At 31.4% G+C, this 15,008-nt stretch overlaps 1 protein-coding gene across 1 annotated transcript; it reads left to right on the forward strand.

The window, feature by feature from the left end:
- The first annotated feature begins 1,647 nt into the window (after nucleotides 1-1,647).
- On the forward strand, nucleotides 1,648-9,429 carry LOC133189819 (peroxisomal acyl-coenzyme A oxidase 1-like). Its single transcript, XM_061325211.1, has 14 exons — nucleotides 1,648-1,775; nucleotides 2,023-2,185; nucleotides 2,378-2,538; nucleotides 4,482-4,589; nucleotides 4,683-4,802; nucleotides 4,970-5,085; nucleotides 5,399-5,568; nucleotides 5,762-5,924; nucleotides 6,670-6,860; nucleotides 7,167-7,319; nucleotides 7,679-7,784; nucleotides 8,097-8,243; nucleotides 8,683-8,889; nucleotides 9,358-9,429. Exons 1-14 carry the CDS (start codon nucleotides 1,652-1,654, stop codon nucleotides 9,427-9,429), a joined length of 2,001 nt encoding a protein of 666 aa, XP_061181195.1. The 5' UTR covers nucleotides 1,648-1,651.
- The last annotated feature ends 5,579 nt before the right edge of the window (nucleotides 9,430-15,008 follow it).

Consider the following 15,008-nt stretch of genomic DNA (forward strand, 5'->3'; position numbering starts at 1 on the left):
TGATTGACAATATCTATGTGGTTTTTGGAGACAAGGTCTTCCAACAATCAGTTGGAATTATCACGAGTACTTATTGCGCCCCGTTATTAGCAGACCTATTTTTGTATTCATATGAACCATAATTTATTCAAAATCTTATATATGTGGAGAAGAAAACACATGATGTGGCTCCAACTCGACATTTAGATATATCGACGACGTATTATCATTTAACAATGGTTATTTCCATTCATATGTGGACACGATATATCCCAGTGAGTTTGAAATAAAAGATACCACAGAGTCTGACACATCTGTTTCATATTTGGATATTTTATTAAAAAAAGATGTTATAATGGTAACCTAACAACTAAGCTTTATGATAAACGTGATGACTTTAACTTTTCAGTCGTCAACTTCCCTTACTTATGCAGTAATATACCATTATCACCGGCATACGGGGTTTATATCTCTCAGTTGATTCGATACGCAAGAGCATGCTCTACGTATGAACAAAACGAGGTAAATTACTGACAAACAAGTTAATGAAACAAGAATATCAGTCTCGTTTAAAGTCATCATTTTGTAAGTTCTATGGTCGATACAATGACCTTGTCAGCAAAAACAATCTATCATTAAGTCAATTACTGACTGACGTTTTTCATGCAGAGTGTTCGGCCAAAATTTACACACTGAATTGTCTACGGATTTTTCCTTTTTTCCCAATCATGCCAAGGAGGACACGATGGGTGTGACCGGTCAGCAGGGGATGCTCACTCCTCCATGGCACCTGATCCAACATTGATGTTTTAGAGGTTCATGTTTGCTCTGCTCCTGATTTGTATTTTTTAAATAGACTTTTGAGCTTGAATACTGTTCGTTATCTCCATAGATTTCATTTCTTTAATGGGGTATGGACACGGGGTTTTTTTTTTATTATATTCTTATTAAAATCTTCGGTAGAATTTCATTACTTCCGTTGTCACAGCATTTCAGACAAATATACATGCATACGAATTTTAGTGTGTGGAAAAACTTCTTTTATCTAAAATTATTCATTAATAGGTAACTTTGGGAGTGTTTTGATTGACTTTCAAGTATATCAAAATTATATTGATGCCAGAAAAGAGTTTTTTGCAATTTGCTAAAATTAACATTTTAGATACACGTTTTATTGTGGGGAATAGATTAACTAAGTGCTGCAGAGAATGAACATCTTTTCTCTTCTGTCAAAAATTATTATAAAGTATTCTGGTAAATTTTATATATATATATATATATATATATATATATATATATATATATATATATATATATATATATATATATATATATATATATATATATTGATTTCTTGGGAGATCGTAATAAGATTTTGGAACTTGTTTCCAATCCATTAATTTTTTTTTATTTATGGATTACAGTAAAATGTTATTATCTTCAAACCAATAACTATAGATCTAACATTTGCAGGAACCTGAACCACAGCTTTATTAGAAATACATTATGTATTTACTTGCATTAAATTCTGACTTAGCGATAACGACAAGATAAGTTTTGCAAAAAATGATCTGAGTGTTTACACATACTTTAATCATCGTTACACAAATTGACCCAGGTAGAAATATATAGGTTGCGTCTCGTAGTCTGCCATTATTAATATTCTGCTACTATGTCGTCTGCCACCGTCAATCCTGATCTGGCTAGAGAGAGGAGAGGGGCGACATTTGATGTGGAAAAGTTGACAAACACAATATATGGAGGATCAGAAAATGTCAGAAGACGTCGATATTTACGTGAGGAGATTTTATTATTTTTTTTTCTGCTTGTTTCGTTCTTTTTAGTTTTGTTGTTCAAAAGGTCGCGAGAATGAACATGTTGAATGAATTGAAACAGCAACTAGTACGTTTCACCTCATTTCCCTTCTTTAGGCAATGTCTATCAATGTTTACGAACTATCAATTGCAAACTTGCAAAATAAAAATTTCCAGAAAGTATGGCCGACCATTTATGTTTAATTTAAATTTTCCTTCTGATTTGAAGATAATTTGGCTATTCAAGACCCAAAGCTTTCTCATTCAAAACCCTGGGCATTTCGATCACGAGAGGAAGAGTACGAAACATCGCTTTGGCAAAACCTTTACCTTTTGAAAAAAATGGAGGAAATGGGACTTAAAAATGAATTGGAGAGAATGTACTATTTAGAGTAAGTCCATTAGCAGAATAAGCAAGAGTTGATTGACAAATTAAGAATTTCATTTATTTGCGAATATTTAAGTTATAAAACGTCGAAATTATTTGCCGTTCAATAAGGATTGATGACGTTTTGTTACAGGATTTATATTTTGTTTTAGTTCCATCAAGACGAACCATACTTACTTATCCTTAATACTTGTAGGGCTGCTACCCCGTCTCAGGCAAATGCTGTCGGTGTACACTACGGTATGTTTATCCCTGCCATTGAAAAACAGGGAACGGAGGAACAAAAGGCAAAATGGCTTCCGCTAGCAAAAAGTTTGAAGATCATTGGGACATACGCTCAAACGGAACTTGGTCACGGTAATTTTGTAAGATTAATACGCATGTCACATCGGGGTTAATTAAAAGTTGTCTGAAAACATAAAAAACAATCTGCAATAAAAACACAGGCCGTGTGAATTAATTTTTATGTCTCACCATTGGTTAATATCTTGCCAAATCTCATAATGATATCTTGAGTGACGAAATAGTTATTCCTCAAAATGATGCTAAAAATGTCAGGGGTGCAACATCTTTCTGTGGCATTTTGAAAAATTCCTATTTTGTGAAGATCTGACAAAATAATAATAGTAATGATAATTATAATAATATAAATCATTCATGTTAAAAATAAGGACTTTTCTGATAAAATTCGATATTTGTATACTGAGTTTCAAATTTAGACTGAGTAACTTTGTTTTATTAACATAGTAATGGTCAAAGCTGGTGCTGAAAAAATGTTATACCATCTCAGGAGTGCAATAGAAAAAATGTAATGGCACCAATAACATTGATTTTAAAGAGCGTTAAAGAACAATGAAGTCATTTTTTTCCAAAATGTTGAACAGTGGATGATATAGGCCTATCATTTGAAAGCTTTGAATGTTTGATGAATTACAAGCAGCATTTCATAAAGACAAGTATCTATGTATACCTATTTATTTCAGGAGTGCAACAATTGGCGGTTTGCTCCCCAGCTTGTAAAATCTTTCATCAGTGCATAATTAATTCGGAAAACAAAGACCCAAATAACATTTTTTATCCATAAATCTATCAAATACAAAATCTGTCTGTTTTTCAGATCCATATTCCAACTGTCAGGAGTGCAACACCCTTTTTTTTTTATTAAAAAAAAGAAAAAGATGGATTGTTGCAAGTGTTATTTTTATCAACTGTCTTTTCTTCAATTCTATCAATCCAGATGTATTTATATCCTTTTTTTTAGTTTTTATTCAATGAAACTTAAAAACAAAAAAAACGAAAAATTGTTACAATTTAAGGTAATTCCACAACAACTTCGCAAATTGTACTGCAGTCAGGAGGGCAACAAAATTGTCTATATATTATCAATGACTTTCATATCTCTTTACAACAAGATAAGTTGCAAGGCCTGCCTGATACTACTTGTAGTTGCTATCAGTCTTTGTTTGTTGTAAAAATACCAATATTTTGAACATTTTACAGCCAATTTACAAAAGTTTTCATCACTTTACATGTTTTTTTTAAAAATAATATATAATAATAATATTCTTTAGTCAAAATAATATCAAAAACTTGCCATTAATGTTTCACAATTTTAAAACAATGAATTTCTCTACAAAATTTGAATGAGTTATTGTGTGTTATGAGTTTAAGATTATTTTTGTTTAAAAAATAACAAATCAGAAGTGAGGAGTGCAACAAAATGAGGCAAAATAGGATCACTCTTTAAAATTACAATATAAAAATTTCTTTGCTCTATTTTTTCAGCAAAGACTAAATTGATGAAAAAAAAAGTAATTTGTTGGGAAATATTTATAACACAGGTTTTCCTTTTCCTTTTTAAAACTTTTCAAACCAATATTGAGAAAAATAATGAAAAATATTAATAAAAAATTCCAATTCTTTCACAAGTACAAGAGGAAAAATTCATTTAAGGTTTAGATTTTAATCATTTACATGTATATCCCTCAAATTAGATTTTTTTTTCAGAAAGTCTTGAAAGATGTATTAATATTTTCATTTTCAAATAAAAGTTATGTTAATAAATAATTCTGAAACTTTTTTTTCACGCATTTGTCTTTTCTATTGCCATTTTGGATTTTTTTTAACTAGTATATATATACAATATGATGTTATAACTGAAAAAAATGTTCGGGCAAATTGAATTTGTTAAAAAAAAAATTCGATTGGCCGGTCATTATTTTTTAATTCACCCATAGATACAGTGGGGCATGTTATTGGTCATGTCAGAATAATTCTAAATTTTGATGAATTATTTTCAGGGACATTTATACGAGGACTAGAGACCAATGCTACATACGATCCCAAAACAAAAGAGTTCATATTGAATTCTCCAACAGTTACTTCAATAAAGTACTGGCCCGGAAATTGTAAGAAAACCGTTAGTTTGTCTTTGTGAATGGCTAAATTTGTCCTAGAATACTGAGAACATTTCTTACTTTTGATACCTTCTTGAATTTAAGTGGGAAAAACTTCAAACGTTTGTTTGGTAATGGCTCAGTTAGAGACGCAAGGGAGACGGCACGGAATTCATTTGTTTCTGGTGCAGCTTAGGGATCTTAACACACACAAGTTATTGCCAGGTATAATTCTGGTTTCGTACATTTTCAGATAACGTGATGCTGATAAATATGCACATGTTTGGTCTGTTATATTATTATTCTGGAGATTTGCTTCTTTAATGTAATAAGGATCCAGTAGAATAATGATTTTCTCTGCTTTAACTTATTTCTCTCCTTGATAATTAAAGGCGTGGAGGCAGGAGATATTGGTCCCAAGTTTGGTTTTAATGGTAATGACAATGGCTTTTTAAGATTAGAAAATGTCCGAATACCACGAGAAAACATGCTGATGAGATATTCAAAGGTACACAACTCTATAAGGCAAAAAAAAAAAAAAATGGTATAATCACTCTTTTCAGCTTGAACGAAATAACGATAAACCAGATGTTTTAGATATCTGAAAGAGATAAATTAAAACTGCATACTAAGTACAACAAAAGATTTGTGCCTTTTTTAAAATCTATTTTCAAAAGTTTCCTTCCTAAAATTATTCGTTTGTCAACATTTCCCACTTCAAAGGAATATTATATCTAAATATGACATTTTGTTTTTTAAATTGTCTTTTATGGTTGCTGTGTACAATGCTTAAAAGAAATTTTGTCCACTTTTTTTGATAGGTACTAGAGGATGGTACATATATAAAACCTCCGGACCAGAGAATAGGATATGGCACCATGGTTTTAATTCGAGCCAAAATTGTTGGTACGTTTTCAAAAGTTTTGGCAATGGCGTGTGTTATAGCAGTACGATACAGTGCAGTTCGACGTCAAACGGAAGTCTCCCCAGGGTAAATTTAATATACCGAAAAATAGGATGTAGATTGTACAAAGTATTAAAGGATAAACAAGAACACAATTAAGGACTTTAAATTTGTCGTCGATCAAAGTATTAAAGTCAGAAGAAAAAAAATCTATTTGAATAATTTTAAGTCATGATAAGTCATGATCAGATAATGGAACTGATTGCCTGATTGATTTCAGTGGAATAGAGGCACAAGTAATAGACTACCAAACTCAGCAATACAAGTTATTTCCATTAGTGGCAACAGCTTACGCAATGCATTTCACTGGGAGATTCATCATGGGTTACTATGCAAAAGTTTCTTCTGAAATCGACGCTGGTAATCTGGAGTCGATGAATGTAGTAAGTTTATCATAATTAATAAATTATCGTTTAAATCCATTTTTTTTTTTTGTAAATGTGTAAAAGATGTACCTGAGTGCTTCCTGAGATAAAAGCCAGGCTAAATTCTCTATCAGGAAAGCCAAAATTTTGTTTTGTTGGGAGAAAGAACAATACAGTTACTGGTATATACCAATCATCAAACATAAAAATGGGGAAGGAGGGTCTTTAATTTTCCCATATTGTGTTGATCATGCACGTTTTGTCTCAATTTTTTACATATACCCCTCGCGTGCATGTACATGATTTGCACTCGTAAATTTACATTTCCAACTGTTTTCTCTGTGATAACTCTTTGAAAGTTTAGTGTGTTCATTTCTCGATATTTACAACTATATGTAAATTTCGTCAAGTTAAAGGTCAAGTGCCTAATATTCCACGTTTCCAACTGTCGTTAATGTCCTGGCATACCCAACAAACTAGACGGTTATTCCTTAAATTTATAGACATTTTATGTCATAATTACAAAATACTGTGGTCGACATGAGCCATTGGTTTCTTTATATGTATTTTTATATACCAACCTTTGCATTTAAAGCTCATTCTTTTCTCATTATCAGTGAAATTTCATAAGCTTTTTTAGATGGAACTTGCATGGTTCTTGGTTATAAATTTCTTTGGATGTAAATTAATCCAGTAATTTATTCAATTTTCTTGTATAGATATTTCTAATTACATTGTACTTCTATTTAGTATTTATTTACAGCTCCATGCTGTGCTGTGTGGCCTAAAGGCATTCAGCACATGGTCGTGTACGTCGGGGATAGAAACATGCCGTTTGTGTTGTGGGGGACACGGATACTCCCATGCCAGCGGCTTGCCCAAACTTTACACGTTTTACACACCAGGATGTACATATGAGGGTGAAAATAACGTCATGATGCTACAATTAGCCAGGTACCTCATATTTAAATATATTTATTGGGGGAGGGAGAACAGCATTGAATTGAAAAATATACAGCGCTATAAAATCATGTATATTTTGAACGTCCAACTAAATATGTCTTTCGTCTTGCACTTGGAAAAGGAGAAAATTTGCGAGTCCAAAGTCTATCACAATTACTAATGGAATTTAAGAAATCTTATTTCACAAAGGAAAGTTCGAAATCAGTCTTGTTGAACTGAGAATTAAAGAAACAAGGTTTAGTAAGACTTGTCAACAACCTAAATTAATGAAGATGTTTTATTTCCCTCACTTAACAGGTTTCTGATTAAGGTGTATCCCACTGTAAAGAGAGGGGCACCAGTCAGTCAATTTCTGCGGTGTTTTACGGTGGATGTTTCTACCAAATCCTGCATGACAGAAGAAGTGGCGTTAGGTTGTCTTGTTAAAGCTTATGAACATAGATCAGCTAGGTAAGCGCAAAGGAAATAGTTTAAAAAAAATAAAATAATTTGTTAAAGAAAGATTAAGTTATGGCCGCTGTCAGTATGATTAATTGTAGCAGCATTATAAGGGTTACTAAGTATTTAACTACATAAACATTAGTGAGTACTACAAAAGTCAATTTCCACAAATTTAACATATTTTTACGTTGTAAGTTGAATTCATGAATTTTCATATTATTAGATTTGGATTTTATATTTAAATGACAAAAAGAAAAAAAAATTGAGAAACAGATCGATTTTGAATGCCGAAAACTTTTTTATGGGGACTGGCTGTGTTTGATCAAAACAGATGACTTAGAATGTCCTTAAGACTTTTTGTTTCTCAGATTACTCGAAGATGCTGCCACAAATATAGAGAGACTTGTTCGCTCGGGAAAGTCCAGACAAGAGGCATGGGATGCGTCCACTGTCTCCCTCACATGGGCGGCAACGGTAGTTATTGAAGCATTGAATGTTAATTTTTGCATTTCTCTTCTCATAAATTATACAAGATGAAGAACTTGAGTAGCAAAAATTGTTGTGAAAAACTGTAATCAAACTTTTGTGTTAAATTGATGACTGGCACCGTGCAATTACATGTGCTTGGTTGTAGCCCATGTTTAAATATCATCACTTTAAAATACTAATTTCAAACATTTTCATTTATGTGAAATTTCTGTTTAATTAATTAAACAAGCAATCATTAAGTATTTCACAAAGTTAGCATTTAAAATTATTGCATATTAAAATCTTCCTTTTTACTAGGCATTTTCTCATCTGTTTGTCGTCAATGCGTTTGTTGAGCACTTGAACAATAATAAGACTGAAAAGGAAACAGAGGACGCATTGATCACGCTTTGTAAACTTTATGCAGTTCATGGGATCGTAGAAAGACTGGGGGAATTCATTCAGGTAAAACAAATAAATAAAACTGATCATTGAAATGACATAAAAATTGTAAACAAGGCCAGAGAAAAAGACGGAAAATTTGATTAATTTCAAACCATAACGATAAGACTCATCTTTTTGTGGTCAAACACACTAAATACACAACAAAAACAACTTGGAAACAAACAAACAAAAACAAATCAGAACAAGAAAGTTTAGTATTAGAATTCAGCAAGAAACCATTTGAGTAGATGTTTACATATTGACAAAATGTATGTTAGAAGGATCATAAATCATGTTTTTTTTTCAAAATGATCAAAACATAATAAGGTATTAAAAGAAACAGTGTGAGAAGAATGATACCAAGTTGTTTCTTTATATTTAGTTAACATAAATTGTTGACATATACTAGAATGAGGTATATAATAAATGGTAACATTTCTTTTCTTTTTGTGAAAAAAAGGATGGTTTCTTTAGCCCTGTACAAGTCACTTACCTTCACAACAAACTGACAGAGCTGTTAGCAGGGGTGAGACCTAATGCAGTGGCCTTAGTGGACGCGTTTGATTACCCTGATCAGGTGGTGGACAGCTGTCTAGGGCGTTATGATGGACAGGTGTACCAGGCTCTGTACGAATATGCCAAAAATTCACCTCTCAACGAGAAAGAGGCAAGTTACTTTCCTTTCTTTATTTTACCTTGTATGGGAGATAAGTAACTTTTTCTAATTAATTAGTTCTTTAAACTTTTCATTTTTTAAATGTCTTATAAATAATGATCTTCATTCACATTTTTTTTCCAAAATACATGTAAAGTAAAACACGCTTATAATAAAATGATGCTTGCAGCGAAGTGATTTGACGTTGAACATGTAAACTTAACGGATATACATGTAACTAATTACGCTTATAAAGAAACAAAATCGTCCGTCCCTCGCACTTCATTACAAGCGTGTTTTACAGTAACAAAGTAAATAGTTAAAGTGTTCAAATTAGAAGTTAAAATAAACATTTTTCTTTAAAAATTTCAGTAGCTTCCCTATATTTAATATGTTTTAAACCTTTAAAGCCATTTGAAAATCTTGGTTATATTTATTATCCTATAATCTGTTTTTCTAAATACGTTATCTTTTGTACAGGTTTTGGATTCCTACTTTAAATATATAAAACCTGCTCAAGGGGGAGGAAATCCTACAATGTCTAGACTGTGATGGCTGACAAATTGTCAGAAAAAAAAATCTTTTTGTGGATATATTTTATTTTGATTGGCAATAGAATAAAAACCAAAGAGTATTCAACGGTCCTGATTTCAGTGATGTGAGAGAGAACCATTTTGCTGATTCATGAAATAATAGATTCAGTACATGTTCTATACTTTTTCTAAATATTGCAAGAAGTTGTACCCAATGGTTAATAGTAAGAAAACCAAAGTTGTAATATTTGGTAGAGGTAAAAATAATAGCACTTTTTTATTAGAAGGTCCACAGCTTGATATAGCCGATAACTTTAAATATTTAGGTGTTACATTTTGTAAAAGCAATTCTTTTAATTTGAATACCAAAGAACTAAATGACAAAGTTACCAAAGATATGTATTGTGTTATTGGTAGATGTAGAAAGCATAATTTAGGTATTGATTGTAGATTAGATATGTTTGACAAATTTATCAAATCAATACTCCTATATGGATGTGAAGTGTGGCGTTATCACATATTAAACTAATTGAAAAGTTGTACCTAAAATTCTGTAAATATATTTTGAGCTTGAAAACCTCAACACCAAACCTTATGGTGTATGGGGAACTTGGCAGGTACCCGGTATTTTAATGCTCAGAGTTCTAAATTGTCTGCAAAATTTTATGTGCTCTAAAAGTTGTAGGAATCCATGGTGTGATTTTGTTTAGAATTTTTTTAATGAATGTGGATTGGCCTATGTGTGGTATGAAAATTCAATTTATATATATATTGGTTAAAAAATTACTCTTGGATCAGTTTAAGCACTCATGGTTTAGTGAAGTATTGAATTAGAGAATTTAAAAAAAATCATTAATCTTTTCAATAATATTTGTTGAATCTGCCTCTTTAAATATCCAAGAAATATTTTGTATGCAGAACTGGGAATACAAAACTACATACAGAGACTAGTAGATGGTTTAACATACCAAGAGAGAATAGAATTTGTAAATTATGTAACTGAAATGATATTGGGGATGAATTTTATTATTTATTTAAGTGTACTGCATCAATGAAGAACTCGAGAGTTATGTATTTACCAAAATATTTTCAATCGAATTCATATGTTTTGAAATGCTTTTTAATGTAACAAATATTAATCAACTTAGTAAAATTGTAAATTGTTAGATAATACAACTGAGAGTGTTGGCTCTCTTGGTTAATTACACTCTATTTTCCCTTTATTTGATATTTTCTAGTTATTATATTGTTTGTACATATTGTATCTTCTCTACACTGTTTTTAAATTATGGAAATAAAGCTCATTGTCATGACACAGGAGAAAACATCTGTTTTTCCAGGAATTTTAAGCTGATTTTAAAGTCTGATGACACGTTCCTCAAATATCTGTTTTGTATCTCTTCATAATGTTGTATATATAAAAATATTCATAATTATCATTATCTTTTGATTTCGATGCTATTTTTAAAATGCCTTTAAAATAAATACACCAAAAGTTGTAAAAGTGATAACTCAAGAGATTTCCATTAGGAGTATATAGGAAACACCATCCCCTATGTCTTGCACAAATGCCTGGTAATTAAGGTACCTCAATTTTTGTGGTGAAACTTGTTGAAGTAGCAATACTTCAATGACAATTATTGGGAGAAATTACATATTATTGAGGAACTTGTCATCTGACCTTAAAAATACTTGAAATGAATATTGTTGTTTTGTGAAAACGTACAGTTGGGCTTTATTTAAAAGGATGTCAACTTTTTTATGTTTTCCGTCAAAAGCAACATCTTTTCTGATGTTTTTTTTTTTCAGTTTCATTACGTAATTGTCTTCACTGCAATGATTATTCTCTGAACTGTAAACCTATAGGGCATAGAACGAATATTTCAATTGAACATTTCAAATTTTGAATATATATTCATATCGTAATCATTTAGCTATTAATCGGTAACTTATTAGCGCCAGTAAAATAAAATAAAAGTTTATTAAATCAAGATGGACATTAATGGTCTACTAATTACAAAGACTGGATAAATAGCAAAGAAATTTTAATTTCATGAACTACTTGTATTATGATTATCTTAATAGAATAGATTGGATTTTGATGTTGGTACAATGAACTATAATCTTGTAAATGGTTTTTGTTAATAACTTTAAATATTTAGGTGTTACACTTTGTAAAAGCAATTCTTTTAATTTGAATACCAAAGAACTATATGATAAAGCTACCAAAACCATGTATAGTAGATGCAGAAAACATAATTAAGGTATTGATTGTAGATTAGAGATGTTTGACAAAATTATTACTGGTGCACTGGATAATAGAATTGAGAGAATTGGCTCTCTTGGTTAATTACACTTTTAACCCTTCTTCAAACATATATTTTATTTGATTTTTTGTATTTTTTCTTCTCTCTCTCTCTCTCTCTCTCTCTCTTTTAAATATATTGTTTATACACTAGACAAAATTGCTAACGCACCACTTTTTACGAGGGCTGTTCGGAAAGTTCGTGAACTACCGTCATAACTTTTTTACTTAACGTCATAATATCCAAATTTGGAAGAAATATTTTCAACAGTAAATTCAAATGATGTGTATTAAAAACTTTTTAAATATTGTGGTTTATTTCAAACTTATTTAGACTTAAAAATGCGAAAATCGGATCACGGAGCAGGTGAAAATTTTAAATTTGTAAATTACAATCAAGACACTAAATAATGTCTGAAGTCATATCTTCTGTAAAATGACGCAAAAACGGAAAAATTCTACACGTTCAAATTAAAAATTGTTTCCTCATTTTTTATTCCAAATTATGACTTAATATTTTGCTTCGTTAAAAAGAAATCAGTTTAAGAAGATAAGTAAAGATAAGAAGATAGGTGAAAAAGTCAAAAAAGTTGACGTCGTAGGACGTCGCGGAGCAGCAGTTAACCATACAATTTTGTGTTGTACTCTGGAAAACTCCAGAAAAAAAAACTGCCGGAGGAAGTACGAAATAATAGTCAAAAGCGAGCCATGCATGTGTGTGTGTACATGGTAAAAGCGGTATTTGAATGATAGACTACTCTGCTTAGACGATGGTGATCTGTGAGAAAACGGATTATCTGTAAAAATCTTATCAAAAACATTGAAAAGTTAGTAACGTCATGCTAAGAGTTTGGCGTTTCGATCACAGATGCTGATCTTGTGAAAGCACGCTTATGCAGTTAAAAAAAATATAATATTGACAAACAAATTATGCTACTGGAACAATTGTAAGCAAAATAGATTTCAAGTGATAGAGAAACGTTTTTAATGAGTACACAGCTGGTATTGGGAAATACTGTGTGAAATGTATAGGGATAGTATTTTTGAGAACCTAATGTTGGTATGTTTTTGACGTTACAGTGTTGTTGAGTTTGCTTCGTGGTTACAGAACGTGTTGATTTTTAAATTAAATAATATGAATTCTATTAAATCACATGGAATGAAACTTCACACTTAAACAAAAAAAATATTTTTACATATGATATATGTTCATTTTAAATTTCTTGAAGATAGTATAACGAAGATTGGCATAGTCCACGAACTTTCCGAACAACCCTCGTACGTAGATGAAACCTGAAATAGTACACTCAGAAAGAAAACGTTTCATACATATATATTGTGATAAGTTTACTGGGATTGATGTCGATGAAAAATCTCAAAAAAAAAATTCCAAATTTTAAATAACAAAGTAAAAATTAACGTCACTATTCATACCAGATCACATATAAAATTTCAACTGAACAAAGATGAGACGAATAATGTCTCGTGGTAAAAAATATCAAGTGATTTTTTTTAAGGCTTTTACTTTCAATCAGAAAGTTTTGAACTACAAGAAAAATATACTGGGTTTCCCTTTCTGAAAGATTTTGTGAATCTGGCATATATTTTTAAATAAGTTTACAGGAAAGCAGCTCAGTTTTCAAAGGACCGGGGGGGGGGGGGGCAAAAAAAAATGTCCAAGAACATTTCATATGTCAAACGAGACACCATATACTACATCACAACAAAATCTCCCCCTGTCAGCCACCCTAAAAGCGTTACCAGACTGTATGATATACATGTATCATATAGTTACATTGTTATAACTACAGTTTTTCTCTGACCATTATTAGGAAAATAAAATTAATACAATTGAAAGTTATAAATGAGTTTATTTTTATCAATGATTGAAAGAATGACTCAAAACCTTTATGATAGATTATATTTAAAACATATACATTTTTTTTTTTTAGAAAATTACGAAAAAATGTGAATTTACAAAGTAGATGATAGTGAAGTATTATGGTTGAAAAAATGAACGATTTTACAAAGAAAATGTTACTTAAACCCACCTTTAAAAAGAAACAAGAAAGGGTGATGATGATGATGGTGATGATGATGGTAGTGGTGGTGAGGTATGGGTGGTCATGATGAAATGTGACTGAACAAATTAAGTTTGGTCTTCTAAACAGAACATTTTCAGGTCCTCCATTTTTGTCTGGAGATGATAATTGTTGTCTTTTGCCAAGAATTCGAAGTCTGTGGTTTTAAGAACTTGACGACGAAATTTATTTATCTGTAACAACGAAAATAAATGGTTTACAAGTACTGTAGAGAATGTTTTATAGGTTAAAGAATATCAATGACAAACACAAAAATTTAAGATACACGGCGTCTAATTACAAGCAGGATAGAGAAGTCCCCCCAGAGATTAGTATCTACATTGAATAAAGTTTCTGCACTGTCTTCCAAAATTCCTTGGTATTTTTTAGCTACTTTCTGTTTTCCTGTAAAAAAAAAAAAGGATTGGGACTGATGAATTTGCTGAATTCTGAACGGGTTTTGAAAGATATAATTCATTAATGCACTAATGACGGGGATCAAAACCTACCTGATTCTGTCAAACCAAAGAAAAATATTTGGTTTTAATAGTAAACATGTAATTAACTATACATGTACTTACCACAGTCGACCAGATTCAGCTCATGTTGGGTCCACATTCCGTTTTGTGTGGTGATGTCTTTCTCCGTAATTCTGCTCTTCTTCAAGGCCTCGGTGAAGAGATACGAAAATATAATGAATCTCTTCTGTTGCACTAATGATGTACGTGCATGATACATTGTGAACGGTACTTTTTGCACACTGAAAAATCTCCGTAATGTATATATTTGATCGTCTTACCAGCAAAGTCTTTTTGTCAGAATACGTAAACCCAACATGCTCGTCAGCTGTCTCCTTTCCATATAGAAAAATCAAAATTTGCAAAATGTTCCGTGTCTAGAAAATAAATGGAAACGAAGGAACATTCGTGATTATTAGTCCCCTACCGGTGAAACCGGAGGGGACTATAGGTTTCCTCTGAGTCTGTCCGTCCGTCTGTCTGTCTGTCCCTCTGTCTGTCTGTCTGTCAGTCTGTCCCACTTGGTTTTCCGCACTTTTTTTCCTAAACGCTTGCAGATATTGAGCTGATTTTTGGTATGTGAGCGTATCTTGATGAGTTACAGATCAAATTTGCATTTCGTTTTTGACGGAATTACGGCCTTTTCAATTTTTAAGGGTTTTCCGCAATTTTCTTCTAAACGCTTTCAGATATT

Source organism: Saccostrea echinata, unplaced genomic scaffold, assembly GCF_033153115.1.
Source record: "Saccostrea echinata isolate AGI-Se365-2 ecotype Australia unplaced genomic scaffold, CSIRO_AGI_Sech_v1 ptg000020l, whole genome shotgun sequence".
In the NCBI taxonomy this organism is placed as follows: domain Eukaryota; kingdom Metazoa; phylum Mollusca; class Bivalvia; order Ostreida; family Ostreidae; genus Saccostrea; species Saccostrea echinata.

What these genes read in the sequence shown, in the direction of transcription:
- LOC133189819 (XM_061325211.1), top strand. Translation starts at nt 1,652, where the DNA reads ATGTCGTCTGCCACCGTCAATCCTGATCTGGCTAGAGAGAGGAGAGGG. An exon ending in GAGAGAATGTACTATTTAGA is followed by an intron (nt 2,186 to 2,377) that starts GTAAGTCCATTA and finishes TAATACTTGTAG; the next exon opens with GGCTGCTACCCCGTCTCAGG. An exon ending in TATGAACATAGATCAGCTAG is followed by an intron (nt 7,320 to 7,678) that starts GTAAGCGCAAAG and finishes TTTGTTTCTCAG; the next exon opens with ATTACTCGAAGATGCTGCCA.